The 20,134-nt window shown below is 47.5% G+C and overlaps 1 protein-coding gene across 3 annotated transcripts in view; it reads left to right on the top strand.

Annotated features, from left to right (window-relative positions):
* VWF (von Willebrand factor) overlaps positions 1 to 20,134 on the top strand; it is a 182,764-nt gene that overhangs the window by 145,533 nt on the left and 17,097 nt on the right. For all 3 annotated transcript variants that reach the window (XM_021921932.2, XM_021921933.2, XM_021921934.2), the window contains exons 39-47: positions 1,751 to 1,853; positions 2,296 to 2,370; positions 3,296 to 3,400; positions 4,552 to 4,757; positions 9,929 to 10,078; positions 14,625 to 14,735; positions 16,917 to 17,097; positions 18,104 to 18,144; positions 18,673 to 18,789. In XM_021921932.2, coding sequence (XP_021777624.2) covers positions 1,751 to 1,853; positions 2,296 to 2,370; positions 3,296 to 3,400; positions 4,552 to 4,757; positions 9,929 to 10,078; positions 14,625 to 14,735; positions 16,917 to 17,097; positions 18,104 to 18,144; positions 18,673 to 18,789 — 1,089 coding nt within the window. The remainder of the gene's footprint in view (positions 1 to 1,750; positions 1,854 to 2,295; positions 2,371 to 3,295; positions 3,401 to 4,551; positions 4,758 to 9,928; positions 10,079 to 14,624; positions 14,736 to 16,916; positions 17,098 to 18,103; positions 18,145 to 18,672; positions 18,790 to 20,134) is intronic.

Here is a 20,134-nt window from a genome sequence, read left to right as displayed (position 1 = left end):
GGTTCAAAGCCTGGGTGTGCCACTTGGTCAAATTTCTTAACTTCTTGGTGCCACAGTTTCATTATTTGTAAATATAGATGATACTACTCATCTGGTAGGGTTATCATTAGGAATATAAATAAATGTAAAACTCTTAGAAAAATACCTTGAACATATTTATTATTAGTTATTTGTGGGAGGCAGCAGAGCATGGTGGTTTAAAACCATGGATTTGGGCCTGGCGTGGTGGCTCACACCTGTAATCCCAGCACTTTGGGAGGCTGAGGCAGGTAGATCACTTGAGGTCAGGAATTTGAGACCCAGCCTGGCCAACATGGTGAAATCCCATCTCTACTAAAATACAAAAATTAGCTGGGTGTGGTGACGCATGCCTATAGTCCCAGCTACTTGGGAGGCTGAGGCAGGAGAATCGCTTAAACTTGGGAGGCAGAAGTTGTAGTGAGCTGAGATCATGCCACTGCACTCCAGTCTAGGCGAGAGAGAGTGAGACACTGTCTCAAAACAAAAACCAAAACATAAACAAAGAAACAAACCATGGATTTGGATTCAAAGCCTCACTCTGTCACTGTTCCTGTGCATACCTAGCGAGTGCCTTAGCTTTCTCATTGGAAAAGTGAGGGCAATGGTAAAAAATATCCTCACCATAGGATTGCAGTGAGGATTACATGAGGGATTTAAATAAAGCTCTCAACATAGTGGCACGTAGCAGGTGGCATTTGAATGTTAGCTGCTATCATTTATTGAGTGAGTGAAAGGTGTCAAGGGCAGGACCAGAGGGGTTAATCCTGAGGGAGGGCAGGGCACTTTGGGGGAAGGGGACCTTACTTGGGGGTCTTTGATCTTCCTTCTTAGCTGACTGATTGCCTACCGTGGAAGTAATAAGTAAGACCTTCTTGACCTGGGAACTTCTTAGAGTCCTTTGAGCTGCTGGATAAGAATGTGTTTCTTCAGGGACAGTTTCGCTTGAATTTAATTTTAAGTTTAAATTTAACTTCATGGCTGAATCCAGAGGGAGACTGAGTCCTGGCTCCTCTTCTTATTAGTGGAGCTCTTTGCTGTGTACCCTGTGCTAATCACCGTTTCTCACTCCTTACAACAGTCCTGCAAGGCAGGCTTGAGTACCCTCATTTTACAGGTGAGGAAACTGGGCACAGCGGAACGCAGCCCGTGTTAGAGTTCGGGAGTTCCTGACTTCAAAGCCTTGTGCTGTGGGGCTGTGTGTAACTTTGAGAAGGCTGCTCTCTACCCTGGGCCGTCTCTCATTTGAAAAATCAGAGAGCCGCACTCAGGCCTCTGAAGTCACTGCGGGCATCAAGAATGTGATGCTTTCAAGAGTTTTGCTGTCCTCCCCACAGCTCTTGCTATTGTCTGAAGTCAATTTCAGAAAGAAATGGCTTTTTTTCTCCCCCCAAGCAACATCCCAATTTCTCCTTTGGCTTGAGAAATGACTGGCAGGTGGGATCCAAGAACTCTTACTTTCTTTCCTTGCTTGGTTTTAGCATTGCCAACAGAGAAGGGTATAGTGAAAGTTTCCACGTTTTAGTTTACAAAGCACTGTGGCGACCACCTTTCTGAAAGCCATTAGAACCTCACAACCTCCTTTTAACCTGGTTTTGTTCATCTGTGAGGCTGTCAGAGGGCTGGCTCAGGGACTGGCCCTCGCCGCAGGCAGGGAGAGCTGACCTCTGTGAACTCTGGGCTTTGTACCTAGAATGTCCTGTGCCCTCTCTGAACCTCGCTTTCCCCTCAGTTCCTGGAAGCCTGGGTCCCGGACCACCAGCCCTGTCAGATCTGCACGTGCCTCAGCGGGCGGAAGGCCAACTGCACAATGCAGCCCTGCCCCACGGCCAAAGGTGAGAGTCCTCCCCTCCCTGGTGCCTTCATGGAGGAACAAGGGCCCCTGCAAGGCCCCCCAGTGACCCATCTTCATCCCTGGCAGAGCAGACTCGAACACTGGCACTTGCAGTCCTGGAGTGGGTGAGCTTCCTTGCCCAGCCTGCATTTCCCGTCGCTGGGCCTGGGAGCCCCATTCTGTATCTGGGTTTGACACTCTCAGATTAACCCTTGCCTCCGGTCCCCAGCAACGCTCAGACTTAGAGTCCCCTGGAGGGTAAATGTGAGGGTGTCACCAGGAACATGGGGACACTCATCTGTCAGAGGGCCCGTGGCCTGGATCCTCGTGGGACGACTATACAGAACTCATACTAGTTTTCAGTGAGCAAGAACATTTGAAATCCCTCCGAGGCTGTCCCACTACTCATTTCTCTGACTTTTGTGGCCGTTCCTCTCCTTCAGCTCCCACCTGCGGCCTGTGTGAGGTGGCCCGCCTCCGCCAGAATGCAGACCAGTGCTGCCCTGAGTATGAGTGCGGTATGTGTCCCACCAGGGGGATGTCTCCAGGGCCCAGCCCCAGCCCCAGGGGGGTACCACGTTGAGGGTGCTGAAAGGTGGCTCTGTTCCCAGGCACAGGGTGTGTGAAAGGAGGTGGGCAAGGACTGACTAGATATTCCAAAAAAATGGAAAGGGGGTTACCTCTGGAGAATAGGATTGGCTTCCTAGAAGAATCTTCTGTAAATTACTAAACGTAGGTTTGACAGGATTAATGGGGTGATTGCTGACAAGAATGGGGTGATGGCTGGGGACCGCAGAGATACACTGAAGAAAAAATCATGCCAAAGCAGCCCATTTTCCTTTTCAGTAAGATTTTGAGGCCGCTAGATACAGAGAAGACCACATACTGGGCACCTTGAGTTGAGCAGGTTATTTGCTAGAAGTTTTCATGCTAGCCCTGCAGACTACTCTGAATAGTGGGCTCGGTGAATTCAGAGCTGATGGAATTATGGTTAGCATGGCAGGAAATCATTAGTGCCTTTGTCCTTGTCGTGTCCAGTGTGTTTGTTGCTTATACAGATGAAGACCTAAAGCACAGGCGTGTACAGTTTGCAGTGATGCAAATCTTGAAGGGAGAGCAGATAGATCAGGGGGCAGTCCAAGCAACTAAAAGAAAATCATATAATTGGAGAAACTTGTTTATACTCATGAAATTGATCAGAAATAAATAGAAGTCCCATAAGAGAGGGAGATGTGGCTTGAAAATAATTAATGTAAAAGAGGTCTTAGAATGTTGGCAGTAGAGAGAACTAGAGGGATCATTTATTTCAAGCCCCTCATTTTATAGACATTACTAGGCTCCTACAATGTGCCAGGCACTTTGCCCTTACTATTTTGTGAAATCCTCAGACTGATCCTTAACCTTGCTGAACTCTGCATGGACGTCTCTCTTTCTGGCCTTCAGTGTGTGATCCGGAGAGCTGTGACCTGCCCCCAGTGCCTCACTGTGAAGGTGGCCTCCAGCCCACACTGACCAACCCTGGCGAGTGCAGACCCAACTTCACCTGCGGTAAGGCCTCTGTGGATGAGGAGGGGGGTGGTATGGCCTCTCTCCTGGCGTGAGGGAGGTCATCCTCTTAGGGACCTGTCCCAAGACGATGTCGTTTCCTGTTTTCTACCTGGCTGAATCTGGGTTGGAAGGGCATCTAGAACAGAGGGGTTAGGGTCACACCTGCACAGGATCCTTCTGGCTGCATGCTGCTGAAGGATACCAGGTGTGGGCACAGCCACAGGCACCTCCTTGGGTTTATGAAGAAGCAGCTGGGGCTGAGATGAGGAGGCCTCTGAATCTAATCTTTATTTGTGCCCATCCTCCTGTATGTCATTGAGGGGAGGGAATGACTTCCCCTCATCATTGGATCGTATTGCCAAACAAATTTATAGTTTTTTTCCCCTCTGAAGGAGTATATATATGTAATCACTATATACTATAATTTAAACATAGTGTTGGACTAAAATAAGACACGACAAGAAACCGAATTCTTTGTTTACCTACCGAGAGTACCCACTCTAACTCCACTGGCGTTCTTGTCTGCTGATGTGGACTCTTCTCTGACTTCCTAGATGTGAGACTTCAGGGGTGGGAGGGGAGAGCACATTGTGTTTGAAGGGAGCTAGAAACCGGCAAAGGACACAGGGACAGGATTTGGTCTTTTAAAAGTGACACTGTGGCTTTGACAAGATTGCTGGCATTCTTTCATTCCACACTGATTGCTGGCGGGCCTAAAACTGTAGGGTATTCTAGGTACTGAGGTGGGGATAGGGTCACAAAAACTCCTGGCATAGAACAGTGCTTAGCAGGGCATGGTCACCCAGGCCTATTGGCCTTCGAGATTCTACATCTGACACCTCTGAGAATCAAGGAACCCGCCCCTTCCAGACGTACGTGGGAAAGCGATAGAGCAGGGATGGAGCAGCCTTCACTTCTCCTCCATTAGAGTTCCTAGCTTCACATTTCCCTTTCTGATTAATGTTCATATTTTTCTGCAGATGGACTGCTTTTTTGGTAACATTGAATAGCTCCCAGCCCGTGAGCTTAGTCCTCACACATTTCTGACTTAATCTTCTGAGTCTGAAGCTCCCTGGCACCCTATAGCATAGCTGAATACTTACGAGCCCTGGCTGGGTGCATTGCTCAGTGTGGCCTTGTCCTACCCTCAGCCTGCAGGAAGGAGGAGTGCAAAAGGGTGTCGCCGCCCTCCTGCCCCCCGCACCGTTTGCCCGCCCTTCGGAAGACCCAGTGCTGTGATGAGTATGAGTGTGCCTGCAACTGTGTCAACTCCACAGTGAGCTGTCCCCTTGGGTACTTGGCCTCAACCGCCACCAATGACTGTGGCTGCACCACAACCACCTGCCTTCCCGACAAGGTAAGGGCTGCTCAGTTCTGGCTGGTACGGCGGCCAAATATGTGCTCCTTATGGAAGGTTTATATCCTGCCCAGCCTTCCCCTCCTGCCCAAACTAAGTGCTACAAGGCTTGGTGGGTGGGCAGTCAGCATTCCAGCTCAGCCTGAGTGGAAATTTACTTAACTCAGGAGGCATTTCTTGTGAGCCTGCTATGTACTAAGCTTGGCTAGATGCTGAGGTTACAAATAATGTGTAAGACATGGTCTTTACCTTTACAGAGCTTATTTTTAGGTTAGCTAAGGAAATAATGTGATTGCATGGTTTTAGAGATCAGTTAATAGTTATACATACATATATATGTGTGTGTGTGTATATATATATAAATATATACTTATTTGTTGAGATGAGGTCTTGCTGTGTTGCCTAGGTTGGTCTTGGACTCCTGGGCTCAAGTGATCCTCCCACCTCTGCCTCTTGAGTAGCTGAGATTACAAGTGCACTCCACCACACCTTTATTGTTGTCAGTTTATCCATCTATCCACCCATCCATTCATCCATCCATCTACCCATCCAATAGTTACTAAGCAACTACCACACTCTAATAGAATTGGTACTATGTTAGGTGCTATGGGAGAGATGTTAAGATGAAGTTCCTATGTATGCTTTTGTTAGTATGTATGACAATAGTCTATAAACTGAATATAATAAAGTGTCAACAAATGGTACAGATTTTCAGTGCAAATAGTAGTCTTATAGGTGAAAGAGCCACCAAGATGAGCTGTCATTAAAGATTTAATTGATGGGGTGTGGAAGTGAAGGGCGCGAAAGTGGCAGAGAGCTGAAATGAGCCAGAACTGCAGCAGGAAGACCTGAGCATAGTCACAGCTGCTGCATTGAGGGGTGTCCTGACATGAGTGACAGAGAAGCCACAGTCATCTCTCCTTGGAGCCTGTTAGGGCTGGAACAGATCTTTATTTGTCTGGAATGCTTAAGACCTCTGTTCCCCTCTGGATGCTCTTCCAGCTCAGGGATTCTAAGCACGTAGTTTCTGGAGAAGGGGGAATAAGTCTAGGAGGCTACGGTTGCTGCTGCTGCTTTCTTATATCTCTTCTCCTTCTCATCTTCCTGCCCACCCCTCCTGCCTTGCCATTTTTCTATTAATGTTTCTTATGTGTTTTTAATCTATAGTAATGCCACTCCCTGTTTTTATGCCTTTGATTTGTTGGGGAAGCTGGGTCATTTGTCCAGTAGAATGTCATGAATTCTGGATTTGACTAGCAGCTACCTCATGGTATTGCATAATGTGTTCCTCTATCCCCTGTATTTCCAGTGGACTAGAAGTTAGACCCAGGGGATTCATTACATTCAAGGTCAATGCATTAGGGAGGCAAGAGGCACATAATGTCTTTCTTTCTGCCTGCCTGCCTTCCCTCCCCCTCCCCTCCAGTCTCACTCTGTCACCAGGTTGGAGTGCAGTGGTGTGATCTTGGCTGATTGCGACCTCCTACTCCCTGGTTCAAGCGATTCTCCTGCCTTAGCCTTCTGAGTAGCTGGGATTGCAGGCACACACCATCACGCCCAGCTAATTTTTGTTTTATTAGTAGAGATGGGGTTTCACCATGTTGGCCAGGATGGTCTCGATCTCCTGACCTTGTGATCCATCCTCCTCCTCGACCTCCCAAAGTGTTGGGATTACAGGCATGAGCCACCGCACCTGGCCTAGCTTCCCACTTTCAAAGATAAGACTGATTATGTGTTCAGATGAAGTCAACCTATTTCTTTCTGCATTGTGAAGTTTATCCCGTCAACAGTTTAGTTTATCGTTTTAATATTTATAGGTGTTGTCTAAGATTTAGTATGTCAGTAGGAGTTTCAAAATCGTGACTTTTCTCACTTCTATCATACTGATTGCATTTATTAACTGGAATTCTCCCATAAGAAAGAACTTTCTCCCAGCTGTTTTCAGTTACCCTGAAATAAAATTACATTAGACAAAGCAGAATAAAAGCAGAATAAGGGCTTGATTTTTTCCTTTCCAGTTTTACAGGGCCATTAGTTGATGCCCCAGCAAGTGTCAAGGACAGCCAAAGAGGTTCCCCCCCCCCCATCATTATGGATTCATGGATGCTTATGTGTTTGGTGTGTGTTGATTCATTGTAAACTTTATTTTTTTGATACTAAAATTGCCCTCCCTGGGGTAAATGGGGGCTCCTTGAAGTCAGCTTTTGGAGCCTGTTGGCATGGCCTCATGAGTCTTTTGTAGTTTTCTTGCTTTCTGAAACAATAAGGCATGCCAGGCTCACCCTGGGCATTTCCTGCCCTAGTCCTTGGATCTGCCATTTTGACAAAAGTCCCTCTACTTTTTGGTACAAGTGGTATTTAGACACAAAATCTGGGTGCCAAGAATATTTATGGCTCCTGGGTTGCCATTGCCTTCAGACCTTTTTTGGTGAACAGAGCTTAGAAATACATGTTTTAAGAGAGGATAAAAACTACTAAGTTTGTAGTGGTATTTCTGATTCAGATTTAATTATGGGACTTTACTTCTTTGATTGATTGGTTGTATCACTTCTAAGTTGAAAATTCTGGTTTCCTAATATAATTAACTACTTATTTGCTTTATCTTGCAATATACCTGTAATAGTTTCAAAACTAACCTGTAAACCGAGCACTTTGGGAGGCTGAGGTGGGCTGATTACCTGAGGTTGGGAGTTCAAGACCAGCCTGGCCAATATGGTGAAACCCCATCTCTACTAAAAAATACAAAAAATTAGTTGAGTGTGGTAGTGTGCGCCTGTATTTCCAGCTACTTGGGAGGCTGAGGCAGGAGAATTGCTCGAACCCAGGAGGCAGAGTTTGCAGTGAGCCGAGATTGTACCATTGCACTCTAGCCTGAGCTATGGAGTGAGACTTTGTCATAAATAAATAAATAAATAAAATTTCCTTTCAGTTCTTCTTATCCTAAAAAAAAAAAAACTCATTGGGAGATACATAGTGTAAATACTAGGGTTTGAAGTCATTTGAAATAATTATTGTAATTATTATATATAAAACATAATATGTTATATATAATTATATAATTTTATATAAATATTTTATACAAAATTATATATAATTATATATAAAATTATCAATATAATATAATTGTATACTATATATAATTATATATTATATAATTATATACTATATATAATATAGAAATTATGTATAATACTACATATAATTATACATAACAGACTCCTGGGAATATGTCTTGTTTTATAATTTGGGCTTTAAAATCATTTAAATATTTTACGCCATAGTAATTTTAAATTTTAAAAGAAATAAAAAGCAATCCCTAAAAAATGGAAAACAAATTGAAATATCTCATTAACTAGATATCAAGTAGGTGGCACATTATTATTATTATAATTATATGTTATATAAATATATAACTATAAAAATATATAATATATAATATAATCAATAAACTATATAATATATATTTATATGTATTATATATTATAACATATAACAATATATAATATATATTTTATGTATAATATGTAATATATAAATAATATATAACTATATATAATTATTATAATTATAATAATTATAACGAGACATATTCCCAGGAGTCTTACTCTGTTTTCTCTACCTTATTCCTTCCTCTACCCTATAATTTATATACATGAATTCTATAATATATAGTATGTAATATATAGCATATGTTGTTATATATATGTAATATAGTATATTTGTAATATGTATTTTATGTAATGTATAATACACATATGTAATATATAATGTATGTGTTGTATATGTAGTGTATATATATCTGTCTCAGCCTCCCAAAGTGCTGGGATTACAGGCATCAGCCAGCCACCGTGTCCAGCCTTTATAATTTTTAATAGTTTTCTTTTTGAAAATATGAATTTTATACATGTTTCTTCCCACTTCTCATAGAAAAGAAGTATATTATGAATTATATTTTAAATTATTCTTTCTCATTTAACAATATTTGATGGAGATTATTCTGTATCAGTGTCTACAGATATGCCTTATTCTTTCTTATAGCTGCATAGTACTCCATTGCATGGCAGCACCGTAGTTTTTTTTCCAACAAGTCCCCTATTGGTGGACATTTGAGTTGCTTCAGCCTTTTGCTATTACTAATTGCAGTAACAAACAGCCATATGCATCTGTCATTTTGTGGACTTGGCAGTGTGTCTTTGGGATGGATTCCTAGAAGTGAGATTCTGAGTCAAATGGTAAATACACATTTACTTTTGCTAAGTATTGCTAAACAATTCTCCATAGGGATGGTAACATTTTCCTGCAGGCCTTTTAATAGAACAAGGGGTCTCATTCAATAAATTCATTATACAGAAGCTACAAGACTGAGAAAGATATATGATAGTGCTTTTGAAATGTTTGAAGTGCTATTATGGCATTCACAGGATGGAGACCAATTTTGCATAGCTTCGGAGGGCATACTTGGGATTAATTTCAAAACTGACATTAAGTCCCCTGATCAAACAGCTTCCTTAGCTCCTCATTCCAAGAAAAGGATGTCCGAGGATTGTCTGTGGCGTGCGTCCCAGACTTGCCACGTTTCCCTTTCAACCAGCCTTTTTCATCTCTTTTCCCACATCTCTGCCAGAGCCTATGGTTCTTCCAAATGGGATCCCTTGTCTCTCAAACATATCCCATGCTCTGTGTCCTAGAGTCTTTGCTTTCTATGTTCCTAGTCATCTGTAGGTAAGGGGACACACGTTCATAGCCCCTGCGCAACTTGCTTTTAAGTAGGCAGAGGGCTAGAGGGGATGGGCTCCGAGTCCAAGGACATTACTGGGTCTGGGAATGTGGGTACAGCTTCTCGGTGACATAGGAAGGAGTGAAGTGCAGTTAAGGCAGGAAGAAGTGAGACCAAGGCAGCCAGTGTGTTGTATTCAAGTCTGTGGACCATGAAGGCCTCACGAGGGGCCACCCCTCAGAGACTGGGGATGGCTTTTCTAAGGCTGGCAGGCAGGGAAAGGAAGAGGATGAAATCTGTTTTATAAGCAGTCCTGCATATGGGCAGAGACCACATTTGGTTTTATATATTGCCACATTCTCAGCACCTAGAGTGGCTTCCGTGTAGTAGGTGCTAACTCACCGTTTGTTTCAATGAACGAAATGAGTTCACTCACGAAAACTTACGTCTACAGGTGTGTGTCCACCGAAGCACCATCTACCCGATGGGCCAGTTCTGGGAAGAGGGCTGCGACGTGTGCACCTGCACCGACATGGAGGATGCTGTGATGGGCCTCCGCGTGGTCCAGTGCTCCCAGAAGCCCTGTGAAGACAGCTGTCGGTCGGTGAGTGGGACAGAGGGGCTGGGCATGCCTGGAGCCATCAGGGCAGGAAAGTAGAGGAGGGCATCTTAGGAAGGGCAAGAAAGGTTCTTTTTTTTTTTTTTTTTTTTGAGATAAGAGGCTTGCTGCGTCGCCCAGGCTGTAGTGCAGTGGCACAATCGCGGATCACTGCAAGCTCTGCCTCCCGGGTTCACGAGGAAGGGCAAGAAAGGTTCTTTAGTGACCTCTGGTTCAAGGCTAGGAGTATGGAAGGAGGGGGAGGGGGTTAGGGCTGGATAAGAAGAAAAAACGTGAGCAAAGGATTTCAGTGTCATCCTCCTGCAGTTCAGGCCTTAGCTAATGGTCACGTCTGTTGTATGGCCTAAAGTCTAAAGAACTGGTGGAGTAGGTTTGAGCAGAGATGTGGGGAGGACTAAATGCTTAGAAAAGATGACTTGATTTCCTTTTTCTTCCACCCTCATATATCACCTTCGCCTGTCCCTAGAACAAACGTATGCTCTGAATTTTCTAGGATTGTCCTGGTTTCAGTGTACTCTGGTGTCTCCACGTAGACTGTTGATTTTGAGGCCATGTTTATAATTTGAGGTACGGAAAACATCTCTGTTCTCCAAATCCAGTTTGTGGCGGCTGCCCCTGAGGCTCCTGTGTGTGCTGGGGTGCCCTATTCTTGCATGTTGAGGACTGATCAGACCCTAAAAAGGGAGCACCAGTCTGCAGAGAGGATTGTAGGACAAATTCTGCTTGCTAGTTTAATGCGCGTATTTACTACATTATTATCAGCAGATAATGATATTAAGAGAAGAGGTGCCAGGGCGGGCAAGCACATACATCTCATGATTGCTTTTGCAAATGTCAACGGCAGTGAAGACAGAGCTCCTGAAGGTGTTTTCGAGGTGAATGGTTTGATGGCAGAGGAGAGCTTGAGGACAGATCCCGAAACCCAGGCCCTTCACCTGCTGTTCTACCTGCATTTGGGTACTGAGAGTGAGTGGAGTTGCTCAGTACCTTTGAGAGAGGATGATGCTGTGGTATCCAGGTGTTCCTTTGGGAAACACTAAGCTTTAGAAACCCTTTGGTTTTCATCTCCTCTCACAGGCCACCTGAGGCCAGGAAAATAACTTGCTGTCAAATAAAGAGAAGTGCTGTTTACAGGTCATTTTTAGGATATTGACACCCACTATATTTCGTGTTTCAGTGGGGAGTTTTGCTTGCAAAGAATAGAACCCATTCAGACTAACTACAATAAGAGGGAATTTGTAGAAAAGATACAGGAGGATCTCAGACAGGAAGTGTAGAATTTGTAGAAAAGATACAGGAGGATCTCTGACAGGAAGTGTAGGATTTGTAGAAAAGATACAGGAGGATCTCTGACAGGAAGTGTAGGATTTGTAGGTGGGCACCAGGGTCCTACAGCATGTGTCTCCATTTGTCCTAAGAGCCGGTATTTGTGTCCATCTGCTCCAGCTCCTCCCTGCAGGCCAGCTTCCTCTGTGCAGAAGTTTTGCTTTCTCATACATTTTGTTTGCACACAGCTTTATCAAATCTCACTTCAACTCCACACAGCTTTTCAGATCCATGGTTCATCCTTTTCCAGTCTGACTTAGTTGGTCTTTGTGTTTCATGGATCAGCTTCTCAAGAGGAAAGTTGACAGGCCCAGCTCAGCCCTTGGATCGGGTCCACTGTCCAGTTCATGCTCTGGTCCAGTCAACTATTGGGGGAGCTGCAGGTCCTGGGGTATAATCCTGGCTGTGTAGAAAAGCTGGGGACAACTTCAAAAAGAAGATGAGTAGGGAGGTCAGGGCAGGAGTGGAGAAGGAACGTGTCTAGAACTCTTGACCATGTGATTGCTCTAGGGAATCCAGTGCCCTGTCTTAGAGGCTGAATGTTCACATCTTCTGGGGAAGAGAAGGGAGCGTCGTGGTTTAAAATCTCAGGGGACATGGGAGGCTGGGCTTGGATCTGTACTGTGTTGAGTGAGGTGGGAGCTTAAGTAAGTTACAGATAGTCTCAGACTTCATTCTGCAAAGAGGGTAGTATTGTTAGCATTGTTACCTCTGGTCTGACCTCAGAGGCACTTGGGCTCATATCTCCCAGTCCATGTGTTGTCTGGGTTGTGACAGAAAAGAAAGGACAACACTACCATCGTCACCCTGAAGCCACAGTGTGCAGAAACACACTTTGCCCCAGCTCCTCCGTAGTTCTCTGCTCTTCGTGTCAGAGGAGTGGCGGCAGGTAAGTGGGGGCGTTGGCGGCTTCTCAGGAATGTTCCAGGTGGTCCTCAGGCGATGGCCTTGCTTCCGTGTCCATAGTGAGAGGAGGCCTCCGCCTCTCTACAAGCCTTTGAGGGGATTTTCCATGAAGGCTGATGGCCGTCTGACTCCTCACCCGTAGGCTCCTGAATCAGGTTCAGTCAAGGTGTAGGAACTGTGTTCTGAGAAACCGAAGGAAGTCCATTAGATTTTATTCACTCTGTGATACTCCTCAGGAGGAGGAAGAAGAGGGAGGGATGTTCTTCCCAGTATCAGACGGGAAACAGGACCACCCCAGGGAACGGGGTTGGCCGGAGCCCCTGTAGCTCACAGGAAGCCTGTGGACACTGGAGGGTCCTGACCCGAGCCCGGAGCCCGTCCTGTTAGGCTGGTTCAATCCGCAACTGTAGTGTTGCAAAAGGGTCAGTCTGATCCAGGAGGAGCTCTTCAAACCGTGCTCCTCAGATCACCTCAGAGGGGACAAGTGACCAGAGCTTGGCATCTGCCACCTCCGTTTCAGTTACTGCAATTGTGCTTAAAGGATCGTGCTACTAGATAAATTCATAATTTATTGTTCAGTGCATATGTTTTCAGGTTGGGTGGCTAATAGACCTACTTAGTTCCATTCTTAGTTGGGAAACCAATGAAAACAGGATGGAGAAGAGAGCCAGGAGAAGGGCCAGGGATGTGTATTTTGATACAAGACATCAAACGTAGAGATAAGCGAGGGAATTTGTTGGAGGAAGAGAAAAGAAAGAATTGAAAAATACAGGCTGGACCCTGGTTATGCAGCGGGCAAACAGGGTTGCTGTGGGGTATGGAGGGGAATCTTAGATGGAAATTTGGAGGCAGGGCTAAAAGTGAGTGTGAGAAGCTAGCCGGGGCTGTGGGAACAGGCATCTGGCCTGGGATCCATCCATAATATTGACACTCTTTGCTCATGGTGAGAGGCAACAGGAAACGAAAATAATATGCGGATCTCGATCACTCAGCCTTCTAGAGAGGTGCGCGAGAATGACAGCAGATCCCTAAAGGTATTAATTACTGTCTTCTGTGTTCTTTGAGCCTTTGTTTCTGGCTCCCTGAGACCTTGTTTTCTTCTTGAATGGCATTTTGTATGTTCTGCTGTATCGTGGAAGGTGTGTACACAGATTGAGTCATCCTAATTTGTTGTCTCCTCCATAGTACCTAGTACATCGTAGGTGCACAGTAAATGACTTGAATCTTGGCTCATAAAAGCCTGGAGACAGCTCGCTGCGCACTGCTGGGAGGTGGGCAGGGATGTTAGTAGGTCTCGTGGAGACTGGGTGGGGTTGAGCCAAGTCTCAGGAGTGTTGAGCCCTTCCAGAGAGAGGCACATGTGTTGTACATCTTCACGTTCTGCCCTGCTTGGGAGTGTGCTTGGGGAGCACAGCAGGCTGCCATCCACACCCGTCCCACACCTGTCCCACGCCCGTCCCACACCCGTCCCACACTCGTCCCACACTCGTCCCACACCTGTCCGGAACAGCTGTGGTTACTCTTTCTCTCTTAAGGACATAGCTCCAAGATGGAGCATAGTCCTGGATTCTTTGTTCTTGGCTCCTGGGACAAACACACTGTCATCACTTTGACTATTCTTTGTATAGACTTTTCAGAGGAGGGTTTCAGTCTATTTTCATAATGCTTTAGCCAGATTGGAGGACCTTCTAGAGGCAAAATGGGCTGACAGACTCCCAGGATGCTGTTCTCCTTGGCATGCTTTCTGGGGAAGGTTTGTCTGTTGCTCTCTCACTTTTCTTTTGTAAAGAACACCATACCCTATAAATTACTAGGTAAATGTCAAGTTTGTAACCTCTTGGGGAAGCCCAAATCAGCACATTGGTGAGCAGTATTGGGATCCAGTGTTCGTCTTGTATGGGAGGCTAGCCCTGCGAGAGCAGAGACTGGATCCCAGTCATCCTGAGTGCTCCCCCCGGTCAGTGAGGGGACCTAGAGTTGGCCATGATGGTAGCAGCTGCTGCTAAGTGAACTCTGAGCTGTCTTTAATACTCCCACAGACTGGATCATGGCCTCTCTCAAAGTGGGATCTTTCAGGGAACAGAATTGTATCTCTGCAGCGGATGTAAGACTTTGTTTAGTGACCTAGTAGTTGCTGCTTCTTGGCATGACCCTGAGTCTGGTTGGCAACAAAGGCGAAAATGCCCAGACCAGTGATCACTCAGCAGAACCCCAGGGTACAGTACGCAGGAGGTGTAGGTAAGAACCCCTATGTCTTTGCTGCTCACCTGTCCTTGCTCTGTTTTTTCTGCTTTTCCAGGGCTTCACTTATGTTCCGCGTGAAGGCGAGTGTTGTGGAAGGTGCCTGCCATCTGCCTGTGAAGTGGTGACCGGCTCACCACGGGGGGACTCCCAGTCTTCCTGGAAGAGCGTAGGTCCAGGCCCCCGGGACGGGGAGGAGGGCAGACCGGGGCTGCTCCAGGGACCAGTGTTGACCTTAGTTTCATCTCATTCCCTACCCTTTGCTTTCCTCACTGGGCGTTTCACCCAGCTGTTGGTGTTACCCAGATGCCAGCTGGGATGACCTGCCCCTTAGGAACTAGTTAAGACTGCCTCAGGCTTCCCATTTTGTAGATTTTGGGAGAAAAGCCCAGGGCCCTCTCGGGGGCATTCATGCTCTCTCATTCACCTGTGAATCTGAGGTGCTGTGGCTGAGCGGCTGGTTCTGGGATGGCCTCATCACCCCTCCGAAGTGCCACAGGCTGCAAGTACTGTTCTGGACCACATGGACCCAGGCAGGGTCCCCAGACCTTTTCACTGATTTCTACTGAAACCTCCCTGGTGGTTTTAGGGAGGTGGAAAACTTTACAACCCAGAAAAGGAACAGTATTTCCCACAGTCCCTCGGCTATTTCTGCAGGTCTGGCTTGGGACATCTTGCCAGCCCCCTATCGCCCCACTCTCGTCCTCTCCTGGCTGGCCCACCCCTGCCAGTCCCTTCTTGTAACACAGAGCAGTTCAGCTGTCCCCTGTGTGCTGCCAGGTGCTCTCAGACTCTGATGCTCATCAAGCCATTTTCTTAAAAACAGAGGATTCCGTCTCTGGGGATTTTAGTCCAGATGCTAGGAGAATCACAGTTCTTTCAGTCTGGTCAGAAGGATAAGGTGGGTAGTAGCCAAGTCCTGGCAGCCTTGGGAGCTGGTGCTGGGAGGAGGTGAGCTGCCCATATGGGCCTTCCCTCTGTCTCCCTTAGTAAGACCAATGCGCTTCCCTTAGAGAGGAAGGCCAAGGGTCTGCTATCTTGTCCTGAGCCTTCCCCATCTCCTACCCAGGCCCATTGCCTTTCTCCTCCCCAGTGATAACAGAATGACTCACTGGGCTTTTTCAGGTGAGTTTCCACCTCCCCCTCTAGTCCGGGTTGCCTATGTGTTCCCTTCCCTGTGTTCTCCCCTCCCCACCTTTTAGTGCTTCTGCTCCCATGTGCCCTGGATGGAGGCAGGTTTTATTCCTCCTTCCCAGGGTCAAGGTACAGCTCAGATCAGAGGCTGCCCCATCCTGGAGGGGCGGAGAGCCAGTCCCTTTGTGCTCAGTATTCCTGCCCCTTTCCCCATCTCTCATTTCCCTTCAAGGCCCACCCCACCCTGCCCCCATCGGTATTTGCAAAACATAAGGTGACCTGGGCTTCTCTCCTCTACCTCAAGTCTCCATCTTAACTAAAAAAACTTGGGTGATGGCAGTGGTTTTGCTGCTGAACCATGTCAGGGGGCAGCGGGGGTGGTGGCAATGGGTGCTCTTAGTGAGCTGGTGGCCATGGCTCGGTGAGTAAGTAATCAGAGGAGGGGAGAGGTCTAGAGGGTGGAGTCAGGAGTGGGAGGTGAAGAGAATGGCTGCAAGTGTTTGGCATTTTCTACACTTTATCTGGAAGGAGAAGAAATAAGCAGGCACCAGGAGAAGTAGGTCAGGGCCTGAGATGGCGGCAGAGGGCACCTGGTTACATATCTGGGTGCTGGCCGACACAGGGCACTCGCGGTGACATTTTCCGGGGAAGATCCTCCTGGTGACTTTTCTGAACCATGGTCTTGGGTCCTTTCAGTGCTTTTGGCCCATGGTGACAACCCTTGAGATCATGTGTGCAGCCCCGGACTCTTCATGGACAGATTGCAGGGCTGTTGGGGTTCCAGGCCAGCCTTCTCAGGCTTCTGCCAGCTCCCTGTCTCCCCTTACCGTGGGAAGTGGCACCAGGCTGGGAAATGGGTTGGGCTTCCCCGCTGCACCTTCCGTCTGATGGCCCACAGTGCTGCTTCTCGGCCAGAGTGTCTGAGCTCAGCTCAAACCAGTGCTGAGAAAGGGAGGATGAGTCCCCTGGCTTCTCCAAGGTGCTTGCCTGGGTGCCTCAGTCAGGTGATTTTGACGCAGACTGTTTGAGTGGCACTCACTGAGATGAGCCCCACTCATCCCCTCCATGGGCCCTACCCTGTGGTGGGGACTTACAGGTTAAGCCAGGCCTCACGTCTAGAGTCCAAACCAACTCCCTGAGAGAAGAGCACCTTCCCACTGGGACCCTGGGCTCTAGCCCTGCCCCAGCTTGTTGGACTAATTCTGGTGCCCTTCAGGTCGGCTCCCACTGGGCCTCCCCGGAGAACCCCTGCCTCATCAACGAGTGTGTCCGAGTGAAGGAGGAGGTCTTTGTACAACAAAGGAACGTCTCCTGCCCCCAGCTGGAGGTCCCTGTCTGCCCCTTGGGCTTTCAGCTGAGCTGTAAGACCTCAGCGTGCTGCCCAAGCTGTCACTGTGGTAAGTCGTGTAGGCTGGGGCTGGACTGGGCCCCATCTTTAAGCCTCGCTTTCCACCTTTGGCTCCTGAATTCTTTGCCTTTTTAGCAACTTAGGGAAATGGATAGGACCGAGATCTTCCCATCTGTTCCTACTGCTTTTATGAGAAAGCAAATAAGAAAACCGTAAGAATTTCCCGAAGATCACTACATAGCGAGACTGGGATTCGACCCTAGGTTTCTCTGATTTGGAGACCACCTTTGTATGCTGTGACGTTTCACCCCGGGAAAGCGTTCAACTTGCCACTCTGACCCTGCGAACAAACAAACAAATGGCAACAACAACAAAAACGTTCTCTCTAGCGAGGTGAACTCACTCTGAGTTTAGGTGGATTCTCACTCTGGAGTGAGAGGCGCTATCTCTGGATAGGCTGGAGTGCAGTGGTGCTATCTTGACTCACCGAAAGCTCTGCCTCCTGGATTCAAGCGTTTTTCCAGCCTCAGCCTTCCGAGTAGCTGGGATTACAGGCGTGTGCCACCACGCCTGGCGAATTTTTGTATTTGTAGTAGAGATGTGGTTTTGCTATGTTGGCCGGGCTGGTCTTGAACTCCAGACCTCAAGTGATCCACCCACCTTGGCCTCCCAAAGTGCTGGGATTACAGTTGTGAGCCACTGCGCCTGAGCCCTGAATTCTTGAAAGTGAAAATTTCAAGAGTAGCATTTCGTTGTTTGATAAACCCAAACATCCTCCCATTTATCCCATCCCTTAAACGTAAATTCACATAAGCAAGTGCTGTCGCTTGGAGAATGTACGGGGCTCTTCTCACTGTGGGCTGCATGGGGAAGGGAGGCTGCTGTGGGCTCTGGCAGTAGGACCCCAGTGCTGTGTTGGCGGGGGAAAGGGCCGACAGATACAGGAGGGAGGCCCAGACACGGAGGAGGAGCCCCAAAGGGAGCGAGCAGCCTGCTCACTGGTCTCACTGGGGTGTGTGGTGCCCACTCTCACTCTGCGCTTTTCTCTCCCCCAGAGCCCGTGGAGGCCTGCATGCTCAATGGCACTATGATTGGGGTGAGCCGCCGCCCTCTTCTCCAGAGCAGGTGGTGGGGACAGGGAAGCGGGGGGTACTGCGGGAAGGGTAGCAGGCAAGTCATTGTAAAGCAGAAATGAAGGAAACCGGGGAGACCTAACCCCAGCTTTCCACTGCCTGCGGGACATCCCTGGCATCCTGGAGCCCAGGCTAGGACCATCTTCCTGACTCTCCGGGCCGTCTCACACTCACTTCGTGGCCCCCACCTCAGGCACCTGTGCATTTCTTCTGTGCACAGAGAAGCACTCTAAAGTCATTGTGCACATTTTAGTCTGTCCCCTCTGCCACTGCCTGGGCTGCCTCTTTGGCATGAAAGTTCTCACTCTTACCATCTCAGTACTGGAGATGGGAGGACAGTAAGGCAATGGGCCATAGGAGACAGGAGCCAGCAGCAGAGCGATGGCTCATGGGAGCTATGGGTGGGTGGGCAGGAGACAGCATATGGGAGTAAGGTGAGGGGGGGATTGGGGGATGCTGGGGTGGCCTGACCCTGGTGCCTCTGGTTCCAGCCTGGGAAGAGTGTGATGATCGATGCATGCACAACCTGCCGCTGCATCGTGCAGGTGGGGATCATCTCTGGATTCAAGCTGGAGTGCAGGAAGACCATCTGCAATCCCTGCCCCCTGGTAAGAGAGGCTCGATGGGGACCGAGGGCATGGACTGGATGCTTGTTGGGACCCAGGCAGTGGGACCTCACTGGGGTCTTTAAATAAATAAATCTTTCGTAATTTTCTGATTATAAACAATATTTGACAATGAAGAAGAGAGTAAAAGTCACCCACCCAAATTGCATGCCTCAGAAATAATTATAATTCTGGTTTTATAAGTTGCAAATATTTTCTTCCTGAGTTTTCACAATAGACACAATATTTGCCAGGCTTATGATACTATGTTTACAGTTCCGTATCCCTTTTTGTCTATTTTAAGAAATAGCACCAGTGTTCCTCAAAAATACGAAAAATTAGTCAACAAATATTTATCAGACACCTCCTATGTGCAAGGCTCTACACAACATTCCTTTGAGTGGATGTGCCTCATGTATACAGCCAAGCTATTACGGGACATTTGGGTGGTTTCAAATATTTCACCCTGTTTTTGCCGGGGCACGCTGACGATGCTTGTTCTGGATGCCTCCTTGAGGTGGTTCTGAGGGGTGGACTCACCGTTTCTACTTTGGCAGATGAAACTGGCATTCCATGGTTTCAGTTGTGACTTAGTCCTACCTCACTGGAAAGTTTTGAGCCCCATGGCAGCAGGGCGGGGCCTGCAGCTCAGGAGGGGGCCTTGGCTCTTCCTCAAACTCCTTTCTGGATGTAGGGCTTCTGCTGTTTGAGAAAATGCCATTGGTCAGAGGAATTTCTTGTGAGCTAGACGCATGAACTGTGGGGATGGCTCTTTCAGAGAGCGCAGGGAAGTGCTTGTGTCTCAGCTCTGTGAGGCAGTCGGGGGGGCTGCAGCAAGGTGGAGAGGAGCCACTTATAAGCAGGCAGCACAGTGACCAGAGGGGCAGGGGTGGGGGCCGAGAGGTGGTGCAGGTGTGTTTTACACTGTTGAGGACAAGGGACAGGTAGATACTCTACATCTGTGTTCTTCATGGCACTTGGAGGTATCAAGCTCTAAGTGTGGACTTAATCAAAGAAGTATGGAGTGGATAGATCTGTAGGAGACACAGCTGTTTCTGAGAGAATGATTCAGAGAGAGCATTCCTTAATTAGGAAGAAGGTAAGTATGTGGTTTTCCTTTTGCTTATATTTTTAAAAATCCCAGTCGATGTTTTAGGATTTGGGGCCCAGTTGTGTGCATGCGTGTGTGTGTGTGTGCGCGCGCGCGTGTGTGTATTGTGTAACAACCCACCTAGAACACATCTGGGCTTCCATATGGAATGAAGCAATGCTGCCTGCAGTCTTGTGGCATCCCTTTTTCCTGGAATGTCCACTGATCCAATCAGGGCAGCCAGGAGACAGCGGGCGG

Source organism: Papio anubis, chromosome 9 (assembly GCF_008728515.1).
Source record: "Papio anubis isolate 15944 chromosome 9, Panubis1.0, whole genome shotgun sequence".
NCBI classification, from domain to species: domain Eukaryota; kingdom Metazoa; phylum Chordata; class Mammalia; order Primates; family Cercopithecidae; genus Papio; species Papio anubis.
Note: the sequence above shows the minus strand (reverse complement) of the source record. Positions and strands in the feature narration are given on the sequence as shown.